General features: G+C 39.9%; 1 protein-coding gene across 1 annotated transcript; it reads left to right on the top strand.

Moving 5' to 3' along the window:
* Window positions 1-1,861: 1,861 nt before the first annotated feature.
* Window positions 1,862-12,360, top strand: LOC141499971 (transcription factor SOX-17-like). The gene is made up of 2 exons (XM_074202803.1): window positions 1,862-2,239; window positions 9,635-12,360. Exons 1-2 carry the CDS (start codon window positions 1,912-1,914, stop codon window positions 10,519-10,521), a joined length of 1,215 nt encoding a protein of 404 aa, XP_074058904.1. The 5' UTR covers window positions 1,862-1,911; the 3' UTR covers window positions 10,522-12,360.
* Window positions 12,361-18,821: the final 6,461 nt, after the last annotated feature.

The raw sequence follows: 18,821 nt of genomic DNA, 5'->3' as shown, positions 1-18,821 counted from the left end.
CCTTCATCCAGTTGGCCCGATAGCCCTGGGTTACATTAGGAGTCACAAATAAGAAAGACTGAGTGACTGTAACTATCACAAAAGTGAAAGATAACAACAACGCAGTGTTTCTTTTTCGCTTGTTCTGAATAAATGTGCTAATATTACGAAGGCTATCAAGAAAAGAGTTCGGGGAAATAAACAGAGGAGTGATAAACTTTTAAAACCTTGCGCTTTTAATCCTAGGATTTAGGAGATGTAACTTTAAAGATCCTGTAGTCCAACACCCGCATTTTGCAGATGAGGAAACAAATAACTAAAGAGGTTTACCTGACTTGCCCAAACGTGGAACCAGTATGGCAAGCAAGTTTCGGAACTAGGATTCGAATCCAGCCTCGACTTCAGTTTGTTTTTTTTTTTCATTACTCTTCTGAACTCCTAGCAGTAATAATAATATTAATAACAATAACAACAATAATAATAATAATAGATTATAAGACCGGGAGCAGGGTGGGCTGGGGAGTCGCGGGGATAGGGGCTGAGCTTTAGTATAAGGGGCTGTAGCAACCTAGACTTAGCAGTGTATAGCTTGGAGGCAGAAGTCAGAATCCAGTTTTAAACTGGAAGTCTGTAATAATACAGTATAATGCGCATGTTACTGGGAAATCCCGGACCCTTTGAGTTTTCTTTCTGAATTCCTAGAGGGAGGAAGGTAGTGGGGCACCACCCCATCCTCGAACAGCCTCCAACAACACGCCGGAGGAAATGAGAAAATAAAAGGGTGCAGCATAAATTGCAGTTTTTAAGATCCTTAGTAAGTTTTACATATTGTCAATTTTCCATTCAATTCAAAAGTCTTTCAAAATTCCTAACTTTTCTTGTTCTCTCTCAACTACTTAGCTAGGTAAAATAGTTTTATTTGTGGAATGTTCTTTTAGTGATGAAATAAATGCCTAATTTGGTTTTAATACTAGCATTTGTGTACCACTCGAAAGCATGTAAAACTTCTTACAAACATCACACAAAACCCCTTGAAAATAGATATTATTATGACCCCCACTTTACAGATCCTTTATTTTACAGATAAAGTTAACTAACTTGCTCAGAGTCAGGTAGCTGGTTAAATCTCTGAGACTGCATTTGAACTCACATCTTCCTGACTAGTTAGCAGTCTGGTCACTTAGCCCCTCCATCTCTTCGAATTAGTAGTTCCAGCCTTTAGAGAAAGTATCGAATATGGTACTTCCTTAACTGGTTTCAGTACACAAGTTGTCTTATCTACAAAAACCTAGGTGAGTCCCTACCAGGAGAGGGTCTCCTCGTGGGGCCATTTTTGTTCGGCAGTTTGGTGAAAATTATGGATCCCCTTTTTCGGAAGAATGTTTTTACGCGCATAAAATAAAATGTATAGTGGTACAAAGCAAAACAATGCAGTTACCAAAAGTATTTAAAAATCCCTGCTTCCCCAGATTGCTCATCCCAATTTTAGCTCAATGGAGATCATCCCGGCATGCGTCAGAGGAGCCCACATGTCCTCACTGCCCGGGGAGTAATCAGATTTAAAAAGGTCTAGTTCTTTACACTCCAGGTTCCCTCCACCTCTCACCTGCTCAGGTAAAACCCGAGCAGCAGCAACGGAGAGGGGCCTCACTGGTCTGGGAGGGGCATCTGGCACCTCCTGGGGGTCACCCCGCCTCCAGAGCCCTATTGGTCGCGTGGGTGTAGAAAGGGGAGCGGCTTCGGAGACCTTGTGCCCAGTTGGGACAGGGTCCGTTTGGGGCGCATTTAGTTGGTGTGACAACCGGACAGAGGTGTCCCTTGGGTCACCGCGCTTTCCTCTTACTTTGCACCCACCTGGGGGAATCGTCGGGTTCCAGCTGAGGGCGTGGGGGCGCGGTGGGGTGCGAGGCGCGAGGTCTGGGCAGGAGAGCCATGAGCAGCCCGGATGCGGGGTACGCCAGTGACGACCAGAGCCAGGCCAGGTGCGCGCTGCCCGTGATGATGGCCGGGATGGGTGCCTGCCCTTGGGCAGAGTCTCTGAGCCCCCTGGGGGAGATGAAGGTCAAGAACGAGTGCGGTTCGGGTGCAGGGAGCGGGGGCAGCGCCACTGCCGCGGCCACCGGGGCTGCGAGCCGGGCCAAAGGGGAGTCCCGCATCAGGCGGCCCATGAACGCGTTCATGGTGTGGGCCAAGGACGAGCGCAAGCGGCTGGCACAGCAGAACCCAGACCTGCACAACGCCGAGCTGAGCAAGATGCTGGGTGAGTGGGGCGCTTTAACCGCGGGGACCGGGGCCGGGGGAAGGGACAGCGGCTCCACAAAGCATCAGAAAGGTGGCCGCTGTTCTGAGAGGGCTGTTCAGTGGTTTGCCCACAAGTGTGCCCATCACTGGGACTGACAGTATCCAGCGGCACAGCCCTCACCCCACGGGGAAAGGGAGAGCTAAGAACGATTTATCCTGATTGGACCTCAGCTAGCCCGAATACGCATTTATATCAATTCAGCCTTTTATAACTTTAGTTTCCTTGATGCAAAGTGGTCTTTGGGGATAACTAGGTTCGATAGCCGCGGGACGCAGTGTACCTGAGAGATGGTCTCAGAACCAGGAAGTTCTGGGTTCATTTTCCATTGGTTCTGTGACCCAGGTCAAGTCACTTAACCTAGAAGTCAACTCCTCTAAGAGATACATTTGCAGCAAAGGTGCTTGCCCACACTGGGGGGGGAGGCAGTGTCTTCAGGCTAAAGTTCCCTAGACTAATATATTTTCTGGTTCAGTCCCTATCTCCAGGTGAGGGGTGTTGGGGGGATCTGGGTGATTATTTTGCTGTGTTGTCCATCGGCGCTGGCATTTGGATGAAAACTGCTTGAAAAGTCAAGTCCACCTGTAACATAGGTGTAAGGGAGTTAAATCCAATCCCCAAATTTACTTATGAGTATGCTCCATTGGAGACTTAAAAAGCATTGGTCAGTTGACGAAAGGAACAATGAATTTTCCGACCTTTGTTGATTTGTTTTTGCTAGAGACTTAGGGATAATTCCTATAGAGCAGGATAGGTATGTACCAATTTCTAGTCTTTTTCTTGGGGGGGGGGGGTTAATAAATAGCTTTAAAACTTTTATTTCTTTCTTCTCATTTATTTTGAAAGGAGGCAGACAGACCAGTATGTTGTGAAAGCAATACTTTTGGTGTTGGAAAAGCACTGGGCTAGGATCCAGGAATATTTAGTTTTTAGTTCAATCATTACCATTTACTTAGGTGGTCCACCTTAGGAAAGTCAGTTCCATCTCAATTTTTTCAATGATCAAAGAGAAGTGACTTAGATAAAATGATCTTTAAGGTCTCCCCCCACCCCCATTTGAAATTTTATGAATTCAATGGCCATGCATTAGTTTTTTTTTAAACCAGTCTGAAATTTTTATTGCCATATTCCTGTAACTGACTTAATGTTTTCAAGTAAATTTTCAGAAATGTTTATTTTAAAAAATACTGTGAAAGATAAACTATAAATGTTGATAAGGAAGCTTGGTTAAAATGCTAGGGTGATAAACTCAAACAGAAACAAATCCCTGCTGGCTCCACTTGACTTAGAAGACCACGAATTAACATTATTTATGTTGTATTGTATTTTTATTTCTTTGGTTAAATATTTATTACATTTTAATCTGGCATTCATTTGCCCTTGGGTAATGAATCCGAAACCTCTATATAGCAGCTATTTGACTTTAGAATCAGAAAAATCAGAATTTTAAGTCCTTCCTCCAAAAACCAACCAGCTGTGTGAACAATGACAAATTAGTCAGGCCATATAAATGTGCTAAGCCCCCAGGATGGGGAGACAATTTTTAGCTCTCAGTAACTCCTATTGTAAAGGAGAGAAAAATATGTAAATAGTCAGGTACTGACAATGTATATACTGTATACAAGAGAGACAAAGGTGATCTCTGCCCTAGGAAGTAGAACAAAACAGAAAAGGACTCCTGTAGATGATGCTAGGGAAACTGAAGTATTGATAAGGAAGGGGAGGGGAGACCATACTAGGCACAGGGATAGGCAGTGCAAAGTCATGGAATGTTGGGAAGAAAATAAGATGACTCATCAATGTAGGGAGATGTGTATGGCTACCAATGGTTACCATTTCATGGTCTGCTCCATTTTTCGTAAATTCATTGGGCTTTATCTATATTTCTGTATGCTATTTATATTCTCTGTTGCTCTAATGCATTCTACTCTCCAATGACAGGCATTTAATTTGTTTATAGTATTTTGATATTAGATATTAAATAGCATTAGACATGACTATCCTTGAGCCTCAAGGCCAGACAAAGCACACAAGCCCTCGTGTGAGCAAGACAATTCTGAAAGATCTCCAGATCCTTGCTAGAAGGGAAAACTTTGTCAACAACTAGAGTTGACCTAAAGGGATAATGGGGTGTCATTTTGTGAAAGTCTCCATGCTGAGAGGCCAGTTTGATCCCATGTCAAAGATTGCTGAGAGGTCCTGCTTTTTTTTTTATTTTTTTTTTTAGGTTTTTGCAAGGCAATGGGGTTAAATGGCTTGCCCAAGGCCACACATCTAGGTAATTATTGAGAGTTTGAGGTCGGATTTGAACTCAGGTACTCCTGACTCCAGGGTTGGTGCTCTACCCACTGAGGCACCTAGCCTCCCCTAGAGAGGTCCTGCTTTTGTCTGACTTGATCTACATGAACTTTGAGGTCTTTTCCATCTCTGAGATTCTAAGATTCTTTGACTTACTTGGAGTTTAGGGGAAAGAAATTCGAGCTATTTCTTGACTGTTTGGTGCAAATTGTATTGTAAAGATAATTAGCCTTGTAATTTGAAGGTCTTGGGTTTGAATCTTAAGAGTTACTACTAGTGGTAACATAGGGTAAAAAAAATCACTTCTCTTCCCAGGACTTTGTAGAAAGGGTCTTCTTCATTTCTTCTGTGAAAAGAGTAGATCTGGAAAGCCTCTGTTCTACAAGTCATCTAAATATGCGTTGTGAAGAATTCAAATACTGAGACTTTAGGTATTAAAATAATAAAAGGAAAGGGGGTTTAAGAGGTTAAAAATTTGCCAATAGTTCTCTAAGAAAGTGTGGTGTTTTCTGCAAGGTGCATAGAAAGAACAGCCCTTTGATTTGAGACTTAGTGGGTGAGATTGGCTCTGCAATGGGGAGAGTCCAGCTCAGAAGAGCCGGACTCAAGTATTATCTCTGAGGCTAGCTGTGTTCCCCTACAAAATTCACTTAACCTTTTTATGTTTCTTTTCCCTACTTCGTTAAAAGAGGTATTGTACTTTAGCTGTAATTACATATCTTTATGTAAGGTGATATTTGATAATTTTGAAATCATGTGACAAATTGAGCAAATATGCTTTCGGAGTCGTGAGGAAGATGGAGAAACTAGAGAAAGAGTTCTGTTATATCTCCAATAGAAGAAGACTATGGCCAAATTACGGACAAAATTGTAAAGTAGGCACAGTTTGCCTTTGGTTCCTTAGCCATCTTTCCTAATGGTGAGTTTTCTTCTCTAGGGTATCCATACTATATATCCTTAATAGACACATGGATTCAGACTGTAGCTAACGTCTACTAAAGTGTGAACTATTATTAAAAATGAGTTCTTAACATTTACAGAGGGGATTGGAGGGAGATTTGAAATTAGAATTGTGGAATGATAAGTTATGAATTTGTTCTAGACCATAGGGACATCCTATCCTAACTCAGGTGTTTTGTGCCTAAAATGGGAAAATGTGAGAATTCTTGCCGGGGGAGAGACTCAGATAATATGCTTTAGGAAAATCACTTTGGCTGAAAATAGGATAGATTGGCATAGTTAGGGCAGTGAATAGAACACTGACCTTGGAGATAGGAGAACAGGAATTCAAATTCAGCTCCAGATGCTTTATTCTTATTCATTGTATGACCTTGGGCAGGGCCATCTCTAGTCATCCCAATTCATATCTGGCCACTGGACCCAGATGACTCTGGAGGAGAAAATGGAACATCACCTCCTGATGTGTGATAATCTTCGAAAATGAAGGACAAAACATTAGTTAGGGTTGACTTGGGAACAAATTTGAGGAAAAAGGAAATCAGTTAGTATAGAAGGTTTTTGTTCCAATGAACTGAGTTCAAGGGATGATGATGATTAGAACCTTATTGTTCAGTGCTGTAAAATTATGAGAGGAAAAAAAACCCTTCAGATTGGTAGTATTTAATACATCAAAAAACTTGTCAGCAGCTAGCATAAGTGCTAATGGATATAATAAGAACTGGGGATTCAAAGAAAAACAAAAGGCAATCTGCTCTAGTCTTCTCTTGCCCTTCCTGAAATATCACTTCAGTTCAGCCTGGGAATTCTCTATTTCTCTGGGAATCTTCATGGACCCTAGCCAGATACCCTGCTCCACCCCTTACCAACTTCCTTTTTATATATTGTCTTCAACCATTAGAATGTAAATTATTTAAGGGCCAGAACTGTCTTTTGATTTTTTTTTCTTGTTTTTATAATGCCCAAACTTAGCTCTCCCTTCCTGGCATATCATGCTCTATTATTGCTTATCAACAGACAATTCAAATGAGTGAAATGATGCTCACGAAGGTGAATTGGCTTGTTACATTTACAAATAATAAATACATATACAACTTATATAATAAATGAGGTTTGCAAACTCCTTACAAAATGTTATCTCACTTGATCCTCAAGACATCCATGGGAGATAGGTGCTATTTAGCCTCATTGCACAGGTAAAGAAACTGAGGCAGAAAGCAACTTTAATTAGTTTCCCATGACCTTACAGGCAGTAGTAATTGGTCAAGGTAGGATTTGAAAACTCAGATTTTCATGACTGGTCCAGCATTACAACACTGTGCCACTCAGCTTCCTGAAGTCCTTTGTGACCTTCTCCAGCTTGAACATATTTTCTCTTTGTTTTGGCCTTGCCTTGTTTCTCAAACATGCTCCATCTTCTATCTCCCATGTTTCTGTACTGGTCATATCATGCCTAAAGTGTACTGCTTTCTCATAGTTGCTTCCTAGAGACCCTTTCTGGTTATAACACATTCACAACCACTTAGCAATGCTGGTGTAGTGTGGGGAGAGCACCAGCTCTGAAGCCTGGAGGACCTGAGTTCAAATTCATCCTCAGACACTTGACACTCACTAGCTGTGTGACCTTGGGCAAGTCACTTAACCCTGATGGGCTCATATCTGAGGCCATTTCCCTTTTCCTTGATCCCTATATGTCCACAGGACCCAGATGGATGTGGAGAAGAAAGTGAGGCTGGTGACTTAGGACAACTACCCTCACTCAAATCCATTCAAGTGCTTGTCATGTCATCACCTTCCTGATATCATGGTCTTTTTTGGGAATGAAGGACAAACAACATCAGCAATGCTGCCTTTCTTCATCTCTACTGCCTGCCTTCTTAAGCTACCTAGTATTTAATTTCTTTGTATTTATTGTTCAGTGCTTGACACAATGGGTTATTAATAAGTGCTCATTGATTTCGTAATTTTAGTCCTTCACCTCTCTTGCAGGAAGTCAGAAACATGATTCATTATTAGTGTTTTGAAGCCATGATGTCTCATTTTAATATTAGAGTTTTAAAGGTTTCAGAATTCTTTTCCTTTATATTACTATAATCTGAATCTCCATGTTTTGCTCACTTCATTCTGCTGATTAGTTCATATAAAGTCTTCTCTTGAGGCTTCTCAGAATCTACTTTTTATTATTTATTATATAATTAGCTGTGTGACCCTGAACAAGTCCCTTAACATCACCTCAGATCTGGAGAAGGAAACAACAAACCACTATAGTAGTATCCTGGTCAACCTTATCATCCTTGACACAATTCCAAATGGGGTCACAGAGAATTGTCCAAGACGGAACTGCAACAACAAAACTGTATATGGTTTGCCAAACCCCCAAGGCTGTCCTAAGCCCAGTTGATTGTCTTTTCTCCCTCTATTGGCTCATGTGGTGAGTTCATTAGCTTCTAAACCTCTATGTCCAGCCTTAGTTTCCTGAACATTAGTCTCACCTCATCAACTATTGAATATTTCTATCCGAAGAAATCCTAGGCATCTCGAGAGGTTATCTTTCTCCTCACCACCATCCTTCTAGGTATCCAGGTTTTCTTTGTGGTTTCATACTTTCCATGCCTCTTTTCATTCACTGCCCTCCACCCCCAACTAATCTAATCAGTCACTAAGTCTCTTCTTTACAACCACTCTCCACATGGCCCTTACACACACAACCTAGAGTAGTGTAGTACCTTATCACTCATCTGTTGCTGATGGGTGAAGTAATTGGTCTCTTCCTCAGATCACCTCCCACTCCCAATCCATCTTCTACACAGCTACCAAAATAAGTTTCCTAATTAGCAGGGCAGCTTATATCAGCCCTTTACTTAGTAAACCTCTGGGATTTCAAATATGAATTCCTTTGATTGACATTTAAAGTTTCCTTTTATAACTCTGTCTCTTTCCTGTATTTAAACATATTACTTCCCTTTTTACATTCTATGACTTGGTCATATCAACTAGCTTATTTGGTCTTTCTCCCACTTCTAGGTCTGTCTCTTTGCCAAACCTGGAATGCTCTCCCTTCTAATAAAATGACCCTATAGCTTTCTTGATTTTAAGTTTCAGGTCAAGTGACCCCCTCCTCTAGAGGAGTCCTTTTTTTCTGTTCCTTCAGTGACTAGTACCATTGTCTTAAGGCTATCTTCCACTTGTCTTGTATGTGTTTATATATATATATATGTATATATATATATATATATATATATATATATATATATATATTACATATTACAGACAATATTGTATAGACTTAAATAATGGTACAGACAGTGTCATTTATATGGAACCCTCTAGGGTTTAGCATGGTAAGAACTTAACAAATAATTGAATATTTATTAAATTGAAAGCAAGATCCACATTTTAGAAACTGACTTTGGGATCCTGCTATGTATTGGGTTGCTTCACATTGAGGTGGAGTCCTTTCTAAAGTAAAGGGAAGAAGAAGAAATATGACTATGGATAAAATCTGCTAGAAAATCCCTTGGGGCCATAATTTTTTGAACTCAATTTAGAAAGAGCTGTGTGTGTGTGTGTGTGTGTGTGTATGTGTGTATGTGTTATTGACTTGTAGCTTTCAGAGGTAGGACCACCTTTGATGTTGAAGGACATCTAAATAAAAGTCAGCATTGTGGAAGAGACCTAGGACTTGGTTGTCCTTAAGGATGCCAAAGTAGAAGTTCAACTCCACCAAAAAATAGTTTGTGGAGAAGTTGCTGTAAGTCTGATTTATGAAGAATTTCTAAACATAAGAGCCATCCCAAAGCAAAATGAAGCTCCCTCACTGGAGTCCTTTGTAAAGATATGCTATATAGAAAGGGAAATTATTATTGTGACTCTGCTAATTCTCTGAAGTCTGTAGAATATTTAGAGGACATCCAGTCCCCAGATCTCCTTTTTCAGAGGAGGAAACTGCATCATCCAAGGCAAAACTGATAAATGACCATGCCATGATTTAACCCAGACCCAGTGATGTTAGAACCAATGTCTCTTGCTGCTGTTTATTTGCTACCTTCATTCTGAGATTTGTGAGTCTTTTAAGATTAACTTTGTTCATTATGTTTTCAGGGAAGTCCTGGAAGGTGCTATCTCTGGCAGAGAAGAGGCCCTTTGTGGAGGAGGCCGAGAGACTTCGGGTGCAGCACATGCAGGATCACCCCAATTACAAATACCGGCCACGGAGGAGGAAGCAGGTGAAGAGACTGAAACGCGTAGAGAGTGGCTTCCTCCACAGCCTCCCTGAGCAGCCGGGCTCTGGGCTGGGTCCAGAGGGCAGAGTGTGCATGGACAGCCTGGGACTGCCTTTCCACGAGCAGGCCTACCACCAGGGTCAGGCAGTGCTACCTCCTCAGATGGGACATTACCGAGAGTGCCAGAACCTGGGTCCAGTCCCTCAATTTGACAGCTACAACTTGCCCACCCCTGAGGCTTCTCCCATGGATGGCATGGAGCCAGATGCCTCTTTCTTCTCCTCTCTCCAAGGGGACTGCCAGCCGGGACCCTACAGCTATCCTGTTGCCTCTGAGTACTCTGTACATCCCGACTCTCACCCGGGTCCTGTGCACCACAGACACATGCAGGAACCCCTGGCCCACTCTCTGCAGGGTCTGATGGGTGCCTCCAACCCTCTGCATATGTACTATGGTCCCATGGGCTCCCCCCAGACTGGGAGCAGTGTTCGTAGTTTCCAGATGCAGCATCAGCCAGGATCTAATCAGCCTTCTCCTCCTCCGGAGGCTCTGTCCTGCAGAGAAGACCAAAGTGTTGGCCAATGTGCTGAGATCCAAGAGGCTGGAAGCCACACAGAATTTGAACAGTACCTTCACCACTTATGTAAAGCAGAGTTGGGGCTTGTCTCAACAGGCCATGATGGAGACCACAATCCTTCATCTGTCTCCTCTGTCATGTCAGATGCCACTTCTACAATCTATTACCATAACTATCAAAACATATGAAGTTTCTATGCTCCTCTCAGATTGAATTCAACAGTATAAATGATGATGCAATAGCTTTCCCAGTGAAGGCAAACCAAAGATATAACATGCCTCAGTTTTTTTTCTGATTGTATGGACATTCTTGTAGTTTTATTTATGATTAGAGTCTTTGTATTTCTTGTAGGCATTTGCCACAGAAAATAATGATAAACTTGTATAATCATTTTTTCCTAGAAAATTTTTCCATTTCCAACTACATTTTTAAACTTTTTGAATGCAAACAAGATAGATTTCTTTTTTTCTTTAAAAAAAAGGAAAGCCTATTGTTTTCTCAGGAAAATTTCATTTTTAGCTTGTTGAATTCTGAAGGCTAAATATGTCCTACCTCTAAAGAACATCCACAGAAAAAAATATTAATAAACTTGATGAGAGGTTGTGTTGATCATCACCATATGGAGAAAGCTTTCCAATGCATATTTTGCTTCATTAATGTGAGCTAGATAGCATTAAATTTTTTTTCATCTTTGGCTTTTGTATCACCTGTATTTTTTAAATAGATCTCCCCTTGTCTAACAGATAAAGGAAAAGAGAATTTGTCAACATAGTCAATGAAGTTTGAAATGATATGCAAGTGTTTCATACCCACGATACTCTGTGGGATTTGCCTTTTCATAACTTTCATTATTTTGTAAACATGTAATTTTGGTTTTGTCTTTTTGTTCTGCTATTGATTTTATTGTTATTGTATATAATATTTTCTGGTTATGTGAATTATGTTTTATTTTGCATCAATTCATAGAAGTCTTATGCTTCTGTTTTCTTCATAGTTATGACTTGTTACTCACACAGTAATTTTCAACTGTATTCATGCACCACCATTCTCTAGTTCATGAACATCTACTGTTTCTAGTTCTTTGCTACTACAAATGTAGTCTGTTGAAAGTAAATGTGGAACTGTTCTTTTTATCACTTGACCTTGGGGTATGTGATTTTTGTAATAAACCTTTTGTAATATATCTTAGAACTCATTACAGGGAAACTCCCTAGAAATAAAGTATTGAACTTAACCCGAACGTTTACAGGACAAACTCTCAACTGAATCTCTGAGAGGTGTTAGTGCTTAGAATCTTTTCTTTGGTATATCCTAGGTTCAGTTTAGCAGAACAGTAGATTGATAGCTATATCTAAGGAAGTCATACTAGGAAAAGATCCTGTGTCACAGGTTGGCCCAAGAACCCTGGATATGGCAGTCCTCCTACCCTATCACCCCTTAACCATAATTACTCTTGTTTCCAAATGGTCCAGCATTCCAAGAAAGTCTCAAGATGTGACCCAGCTGTTGAAGACTTAGCAAAAGAAGACCTCATTACCAAAGACCTTAACATTGTTAAATTGTCAAAACATCAGAAATGAAGATTTTTGTCAGTGGAAAATATGTCACAAATTCATTTTTCCCTCAACTCTAATGATCAAATTAAGCTAACATAAGCTGAAACCACCTTTCAAAATAAAGATTATGCTTTCCATTTGTATGCTTAGAGCTTTGTGTTTTGAACATATGAAAGTGCTTAAGCCAGTTCATTTTTTCATTTATGCATGATGGGCCAGGGACGCACAAAACAACATCCCGGGAACACACACATAAGTGGGGTCAGGTACAGAATCAGAAACACAATAGGATCGTGGTACTAATGTTTTTTCCTGGCCTTTTGCTTCCACATACTTGATGGTGAATGGCATCGAAGAACCAAGGTTCTTCTATGATGACTCCACTTAACTGCAGTCAGGTGGCAGGTATCTTAATTTATTACAGATAATGAACTCTGCATCCTTCCAACTCATCCTTAACAGTCTCTTAAATTTTAAACCCACTGTATCTAAGGCAGCTAAGTAGTACTATGGCTAGAGCTTTGGTCTCCAGTTGGAAAAGTTAAATCTGAATTCAAAATCTTCCCTTGAGCACTTTTTAGCTGTATGATCCTGCACAGATTACTTGAATTTCTGTCTGCCTCAGTTTCCTCATCTGTAAAATGGGCATATTGATGCCAAATATTTCCAGGGTTGTGAGAATGAAATGAGAAGAATGTAATACCTGGCTCTTAAGAGTTAAGAGTAATACATGCTGGTTTCCTCATCCCTTCCTCTTTCCACCTCAAGGTCTTGAGAAATGTGTCTTACCTATAGGAGAATTTAGATTATGTATAAAGTATGCAAAAGCCCTCCTTATAGAATTTAAAATGTAACTTGAAAGAAAAAGTAATGTGGATTAATTCCTATATTCACAGTAAAGATTTAATTACTGAGGTTCAAAAAAGGCAAATACATCTGAAATGAAGCAATGGGAAATCTGCTATGATTGGGTGTTTGCATTTAGAATTGAAAGGAATCACAGAGACTTGCCTTGTTCAGTTGTGTTCAATTCTATATGACCCCATTTGGGGTTTTCTTTGTAAAGAGAGTGGAATGGTTTGTATTTTTCATTTTCAGCGTATTTTATTGAGGAAACTGAAGTGAATAGGATTAAATGACTTGTCCAGCATCTCACAATCTAGTAAGTGAGGTCATATTTGAACTTGGATTCTCCCGACTCCAGGGCCGGTGCTCTAACTACACCAAGCTGTCCTTCAGTGACTTACACAATCCCCTATTTTACTGATGAAGATGCTTCATTTTCACTGAATGTCCTCCTTCCTGGAATTTTGTTCCTCATCTTTGACTTCTGGTTTTCTTACCATCAGCTAAAATTCTGCCTTTTGCAAGAATCCTTTCTTGGTCTTCCTTAATGCTATTCACCTTCTGAGATAATCTCCATTTTTATCCTGTATTATTCATGTTTGTACACAGTGTCTGGATGTGGTATTTCTCCCATCAGAGTGTAAGCTTCTTGGAGGTAAGGACTCTTCTTACCTTTCTTGTGTCCCTTCTTCCCCCACCCCAGTGCCATAGTACTTGACATATAACATGTCTTTAATATTTATTGACTTGACCCAGAGAGATGAAGTATTTTATTCAAGGTCACATCAAATTTGAATCTAGATCCATTGACTTCAGAACCAGTGACCTTTCCACTGTGCCAGGCTGCTTGGCAATAATTATTCAAAACAATTCAGTAAAAACAATCTAGTTTTGACAAATGGCTTACTGAAATCTAGGGAATCATTTTGTTGAACTCAATAGCTTAAAGCTAAATGCTTTGGTACAAGAGTGAGCAAGTTTTATGTTTAGTGTGCAATCCAGTTCAAATGTCTTATTTATCATATTGTTAGCACTTGAATGTAAAGTTTGTCCATTAGTTTTGGTGCCACTTGGGTCAGCCAAGAAGCATTCATTCTGAAAAAAAAGTAATAGTTCTCTAGACTTTTAAGTGACCTTTTTTTGTAGAGTGATATGTAGAATGATTTCTTTTGTAGTACTATTCTTCATGCTTCGATAAAAGAATTGCTGAAAATGATCATTAGTATTTTTGATTGATGGCTCACCGTGCATTCATAGTGATATTGCAGTGCACTAAAACCCCAAGGTTTTAATTTTAAAATAAACTTCTGGCTACCAATTTCTCCCTCTTTTTCTTTTGCAAGGCATTGGGGTTAAGTAACTTGCCCAAGGTCACACAGCTAGATAAGTATTAAGTGTCTGAGGCTGGATTTGAATTCGGGTTCTCCTAACCCCTGGATCAGTGCTCTATTCACTGCATCACCTAGCTGTCTTTCCCTTTTTTTTAAAGTTTTTACAAGGCAATGGGGTTAAGTAATTTGCCCAAGATCACACAACTAGGTAATTAAGTGTCTGAGGTTGGATTTAAACTCATGTCCTCTTGATTCCAGGATGGGTGTACTATACACTTTTCCACCTAGCTGATCCCCATCTTTTTTTTTTTTTAGGTTTTTGAAATAAGTGGCTTGCCCAAGGCTGAACAGCTAGGTAATTATTATATGTCTGAGGCTGGATTTCAACTCAGATACTCCTGACTCTAGGGCCAGTGCTCTATCCACTGAGCCACCTAGCTGCCCCCCCTTCTTATAAATGAAATGTGAAATCAATTTCTTATACTTCCAAATGGTTAGAGTTTACATTTTTCCTTATTGGAATTCCATCTTGTTTAATTTAGCTATTGATTCTAACCTATCATGATTCTGTAGGATTTTGTTCCCCATTATCCATGATGTTAGCTATAACTCTCAAATTTGAGTCATGTCAAAATCCTTATAGGCACACATGCAAATTAAATGATTTCCCATCTCATTGACAAAAATGTGAATGCTATACAAAGATAAGTAAAGTTGATATTGAGCTATTCTTTAGGTACTTCCAAATCCATCTAATTGTGTTTTGTTTTTCTTGTACAGAGTTTTTAAAGTATATTATTTTTTATAGAGACAATGATCTAGTCCATTTTTTTCTTATGTATCTTTTTAGGTGTTTTTTTCATATTTATATTCTTTGGCAGCTAGGTGGCATACTGGGACCGAAGTCAAGAATACCTGAGATCAAAAGAGTCCTTGGACACTAAACTATTTGACCTTAGGGTAGTCACTAATCTGTCTGCTTCCCCCGCCCCCCCCCATCTGTAAAAGGAATAACCATAGTACCTACTTCTCAGGATTTTTTTTAAGTAAATAATATTTGCAAAACACTTTAAAATTCTTAAGGCATCACAAAAATGCTATCAGTCATTATTAAAAAGTATTTTCTCAAATCTCTGTAAAATATAACTACATTACCCTGGTCTACCAACTTAGTTACTGGTTAGTCTGTCCTAACCTATTGTTAATTAAACTAAAATGTCTCTTTGTGGTGCCTTTCTTGTTTTCCATGACCTTTTAAATATCTCCCTGTGTGGTTCACTGATAAATCAGCTCATTTCTTAAAATCTGGAAGAATTTGATTGATCTGGGTCAGGCCTTTAGGTATTCTCATACAATTTCTTTACTTATTTAGGTATCAATTCCCTGCTAACCAATTTTGTTCTTTTGTTTCCATATCATTATCCTTGGTAAAGGAAACAAAAGCTTCATAATGAATAAATAGCTCTACTTTCTATGGTTCAATGAGATTTGTTCCATCTGACCTTAGTTTTCCTCCCCAAATTCAGGTCACTCTGAGCTTTAGCACTACGGACCCTATTTTATAGTACTTTTTGTTTCTATTGGCTGTTTGTATCTTTGCAAAATCTAATTTCCTTGATGAACTGGATCTGTAGTCATATCAGTTTTCTTGGAAAAGTCACATTTTTGAAGTGTTTAAAATTGTATCTTTAGAATTTTATTTTCAGGAATTGCCCCCTTTTCTTTTTCTCAGCCAACTTACTTTTCCCTCTGATATGGCCATGCTAAAAACATTCAGGGCCCAGCAGAGTCAATAACAGAAGGCCTCCTTCCACAACCTTCCTACCTCCTCCCCTTTTTTCCTCCTGTCTTTTAACTTAGCTTCTACCCCTCTCCCTATTTTCTCTTCCCTGGGAAGGTCAGAAATCCTATTCCTCTTAGACCCTCAGTCAGCCTCACTTTCACTCACCCTGCAGTTTCCCCTTAGTTTCTCCCTTAGAGTAGACAAGACTGCTCATGTCAATTGGGTAAGTCTCCAACTAGGATCCTGGTAATGTGGAAGACCAATAGGTACTTTGCTGCTACTCTATCTTAAGATCTTGTGAGTATTTATTATTTTCCCTCTTTTCATACCCTTCAAACTTTGTGTAGAGCCATTTAACTTACATCTGCAGCCTAAAGACCATATGGTTTTGCTATCTAATCTGCTTATAGGATTTCAGTCAGCCAAGAAACATTAAAAATCTGATGTATGCCAGATACTGTACTAAGTGCTGGGGATACAAAGAAAGAAGAGTTGCAGTTGATAGGAGAGATAACATGCAAACATCTATGTATAAATATTCTATATAGAATTGGAAGTATAGAGAAGGCACTAGAATTTGGGGGAGGGGTTGGGAAAAGCTTCCTGTAGAGGGGAGAATTTTTAGATGAGACGAAGTCAGTAGGGAAAGATGAAGAACATGTTGAACTAATGAAAATGTGTGGAATAGTGATTGTTTCAGGAACACCAAAGGAGCGTGTTACTGAATCACAAATACTTGGGTGAATTGATGGGGAGAGTGTAAGATACAAGAAAAGGGGAAGAAAGAAAGGTAGAGGAGAACCAGGTTATAAAGGGCTTTGAATAATAATTTTATATTTCACCCTTGAGATGATAAGGAACCACTAGAGTTTACTGGGTAGTGGGCTACAGTGTCATATGTACTTTACTTTGATCACTGATAGGTGAGTGGAAGATGGAATGAAGTGAGGAGAGATGTGACAGGGAGACTAACCTAGAGAATATTGAAATATTTGGAGTATCTGATGAAAGTGCATCAGGGTGATGGAAGTATCAGAAAAAAAGAAGAGGTTGGCCTATTCAAGAGAGTTATGAAGGCAAAATCTACAGAATTTGGCAAAGGATTAGAGAAGGGATGAGGATGAGACTGAAGTGTTGAGATTGATAACTTGAATGTTAAGTCTGGGTAACTGGCAGTATAGTGGTATTCTCTTCAGTAGAGGTGCTGAGTTGGCTAGCAAATGACCTACAAAACTTCCTAGTGCTGCCCAAGTCAGATTAAAATGTAACTGGTAAAAGAAATAAATAATACATAAATAACTAAATAACAATAAAAATAAATAACAAAAATATAGCATTGATAAGATTGATTTGTGGTTTTCTTTTTTAAAATTTATTTTAATTTTTGTACAAATGATGTTTTTTATACATTACTAAAATATTCTTGTTTAAGAGTAAACATAATACCCCCTTTCCCCCCAAATATAGACCCTCATGAGTAATAAAGTAAAATTAAAGAAAAAATTAAAGTTAAAACGGGGCGGCTAGGTGGCTGGGGTGGCTAGGTGGTGCAGTGGATAGAGCACTGGCCCTGGAGTCAGGAGCACCCGAGCCCAAATCCAGCCCCAGACATCATCCAGCTGTGTGACCCTGGGCAAGCCACCCCAACCCCATTACCCCACAGAAGCAAAAAAAAACCCCAAAATAAAATAAAATTAAATAATAATAATAGTAGGAGCGGCCAGGTGGCACAGCGGACAGAGCACTGGTCCTGGAGTCAGGAGCACCCAGGTTCAAATCCAGCCTCAGCACTCAACAATCACACAGCTGTGAAGCCCTGGGCAAGCCACCCAACCCCATTTGCCCTGTAACCCCCCAAATAATAATAGCAATAACAACAATAATAAATGTGCTTCAGTCTGCGTTCTAACACTTCCAGTTCTGTCACGGGTGGATCACATTCTTTATCATAAGTCCATCACAAAAGCTATTAACATATTTTTCCACCTTTGCAATTGCTGATCACAACTCCCTCCATTCGTACTTCCCTACTACCATATACTACTATATTTTCTCTCTCCTTTCACTCTGTCCCTTTTCTTAAATGTGCTGTAGGATAGCTGAGTGGCTCAGCAGACAGATCACCAGCCCTGGGGCCAAGAGGCCCCAAGTCAACATATTACCCCTTAGGCCCAGCAACCACCTGGCCCTGTGATCCCAGACAGACCAATCAATCCCAGCCTCTTGAGAGAAGTAAAAAAAAGAAAATGTGTTATATCTGACTACTCTCCCCCACAGTCCACTCTCCTCCATCACTCACATCCCCGCCTTCCCCCGTCCCCCTTCTCTCCTTCTTACTCTAGATGTCTATACCCCATTGAGTATATATGCTGTTTCTTCTCCAAGTCACCTCTGATGAGAGCGAAGGTTCCCTCACTCCCCCTCACTTTCCCCCCTTCCATATGATTCAATAGCGCATTGTAATAAAAAAAGAAATCTCATGTGAAATATCTTAGCCTATTCCACCTCTCCTTTTTCTTACTCCCATTACATTTCCCTTTTAGCCATTGATTCCATTTTTACAATATATTAAATCTTCAAATTCAGCTGTCTCCTGTGCTTCATCTACAAAAGCTCGGTCTACCTGCTCTGTTAAATGTGAAGTTTCTCCTGAGTATTATAAGTATCATTTTTCTGTACAGGAATACATGTAGTTCATCATCATTAAGTCCCTCATATTTTACCCTTCTCCTCCACTCTCTATGCTTCACCCGAGTCCTGTACTTGAAGATCAACCTTTCTGTTTAGCTCTGGCCATTTCAAAAGCAACATTTGAAATTCCCCTGCCTCATTGAAAGTTGATCTTTTTCTCTGGAAGAGGACATTCAATTTTGCTGGGTAGTTGATTCTAGGTTACATTCTGAGCTCTTTTGCTTTCCAAAATATTATATTCCAAGCCCTGCGAGCTTTTAATGTAGTTGCTGCAAAGTCTT

Source organism: Macrotis lagotis, chromosome X (genome assembly GCF_037893015.1).
Source record: "Macrotis lagotis isolate mMagLag1 chromosome X, bilby.v1.9.chrom.fasta, whole genome shotgun sequence".
Taxonomy (NCBI): Eukaryota; Metazoa; Chordata; class Mammalia; order Peramelemorphia; family Peramelidae; genus Macrotis; species Macrotis lagotis.
The sequence above is the reverse complement of the archived record's forward strand: the minus strand, read 5'-3'. Positions and strand labels throughout refer to the sequence as shown.

Coding starts and splice junctions, on each gene's coding strand:
- LOC141499971 (XM_074202803.1), top strand. CDS start 1,912: ATGAGCAGCCCGGATGCGGGGTACGCCAGTGACGACCAGAGCCAGGCC. Junction 2,240..9,634: donor CGAGCTGAGCAAGATGCTGG/GTGAGTGGGGCG, acceptor TTATGTTTTCAG/GGAAGTCCTGGAAGGTGCTA.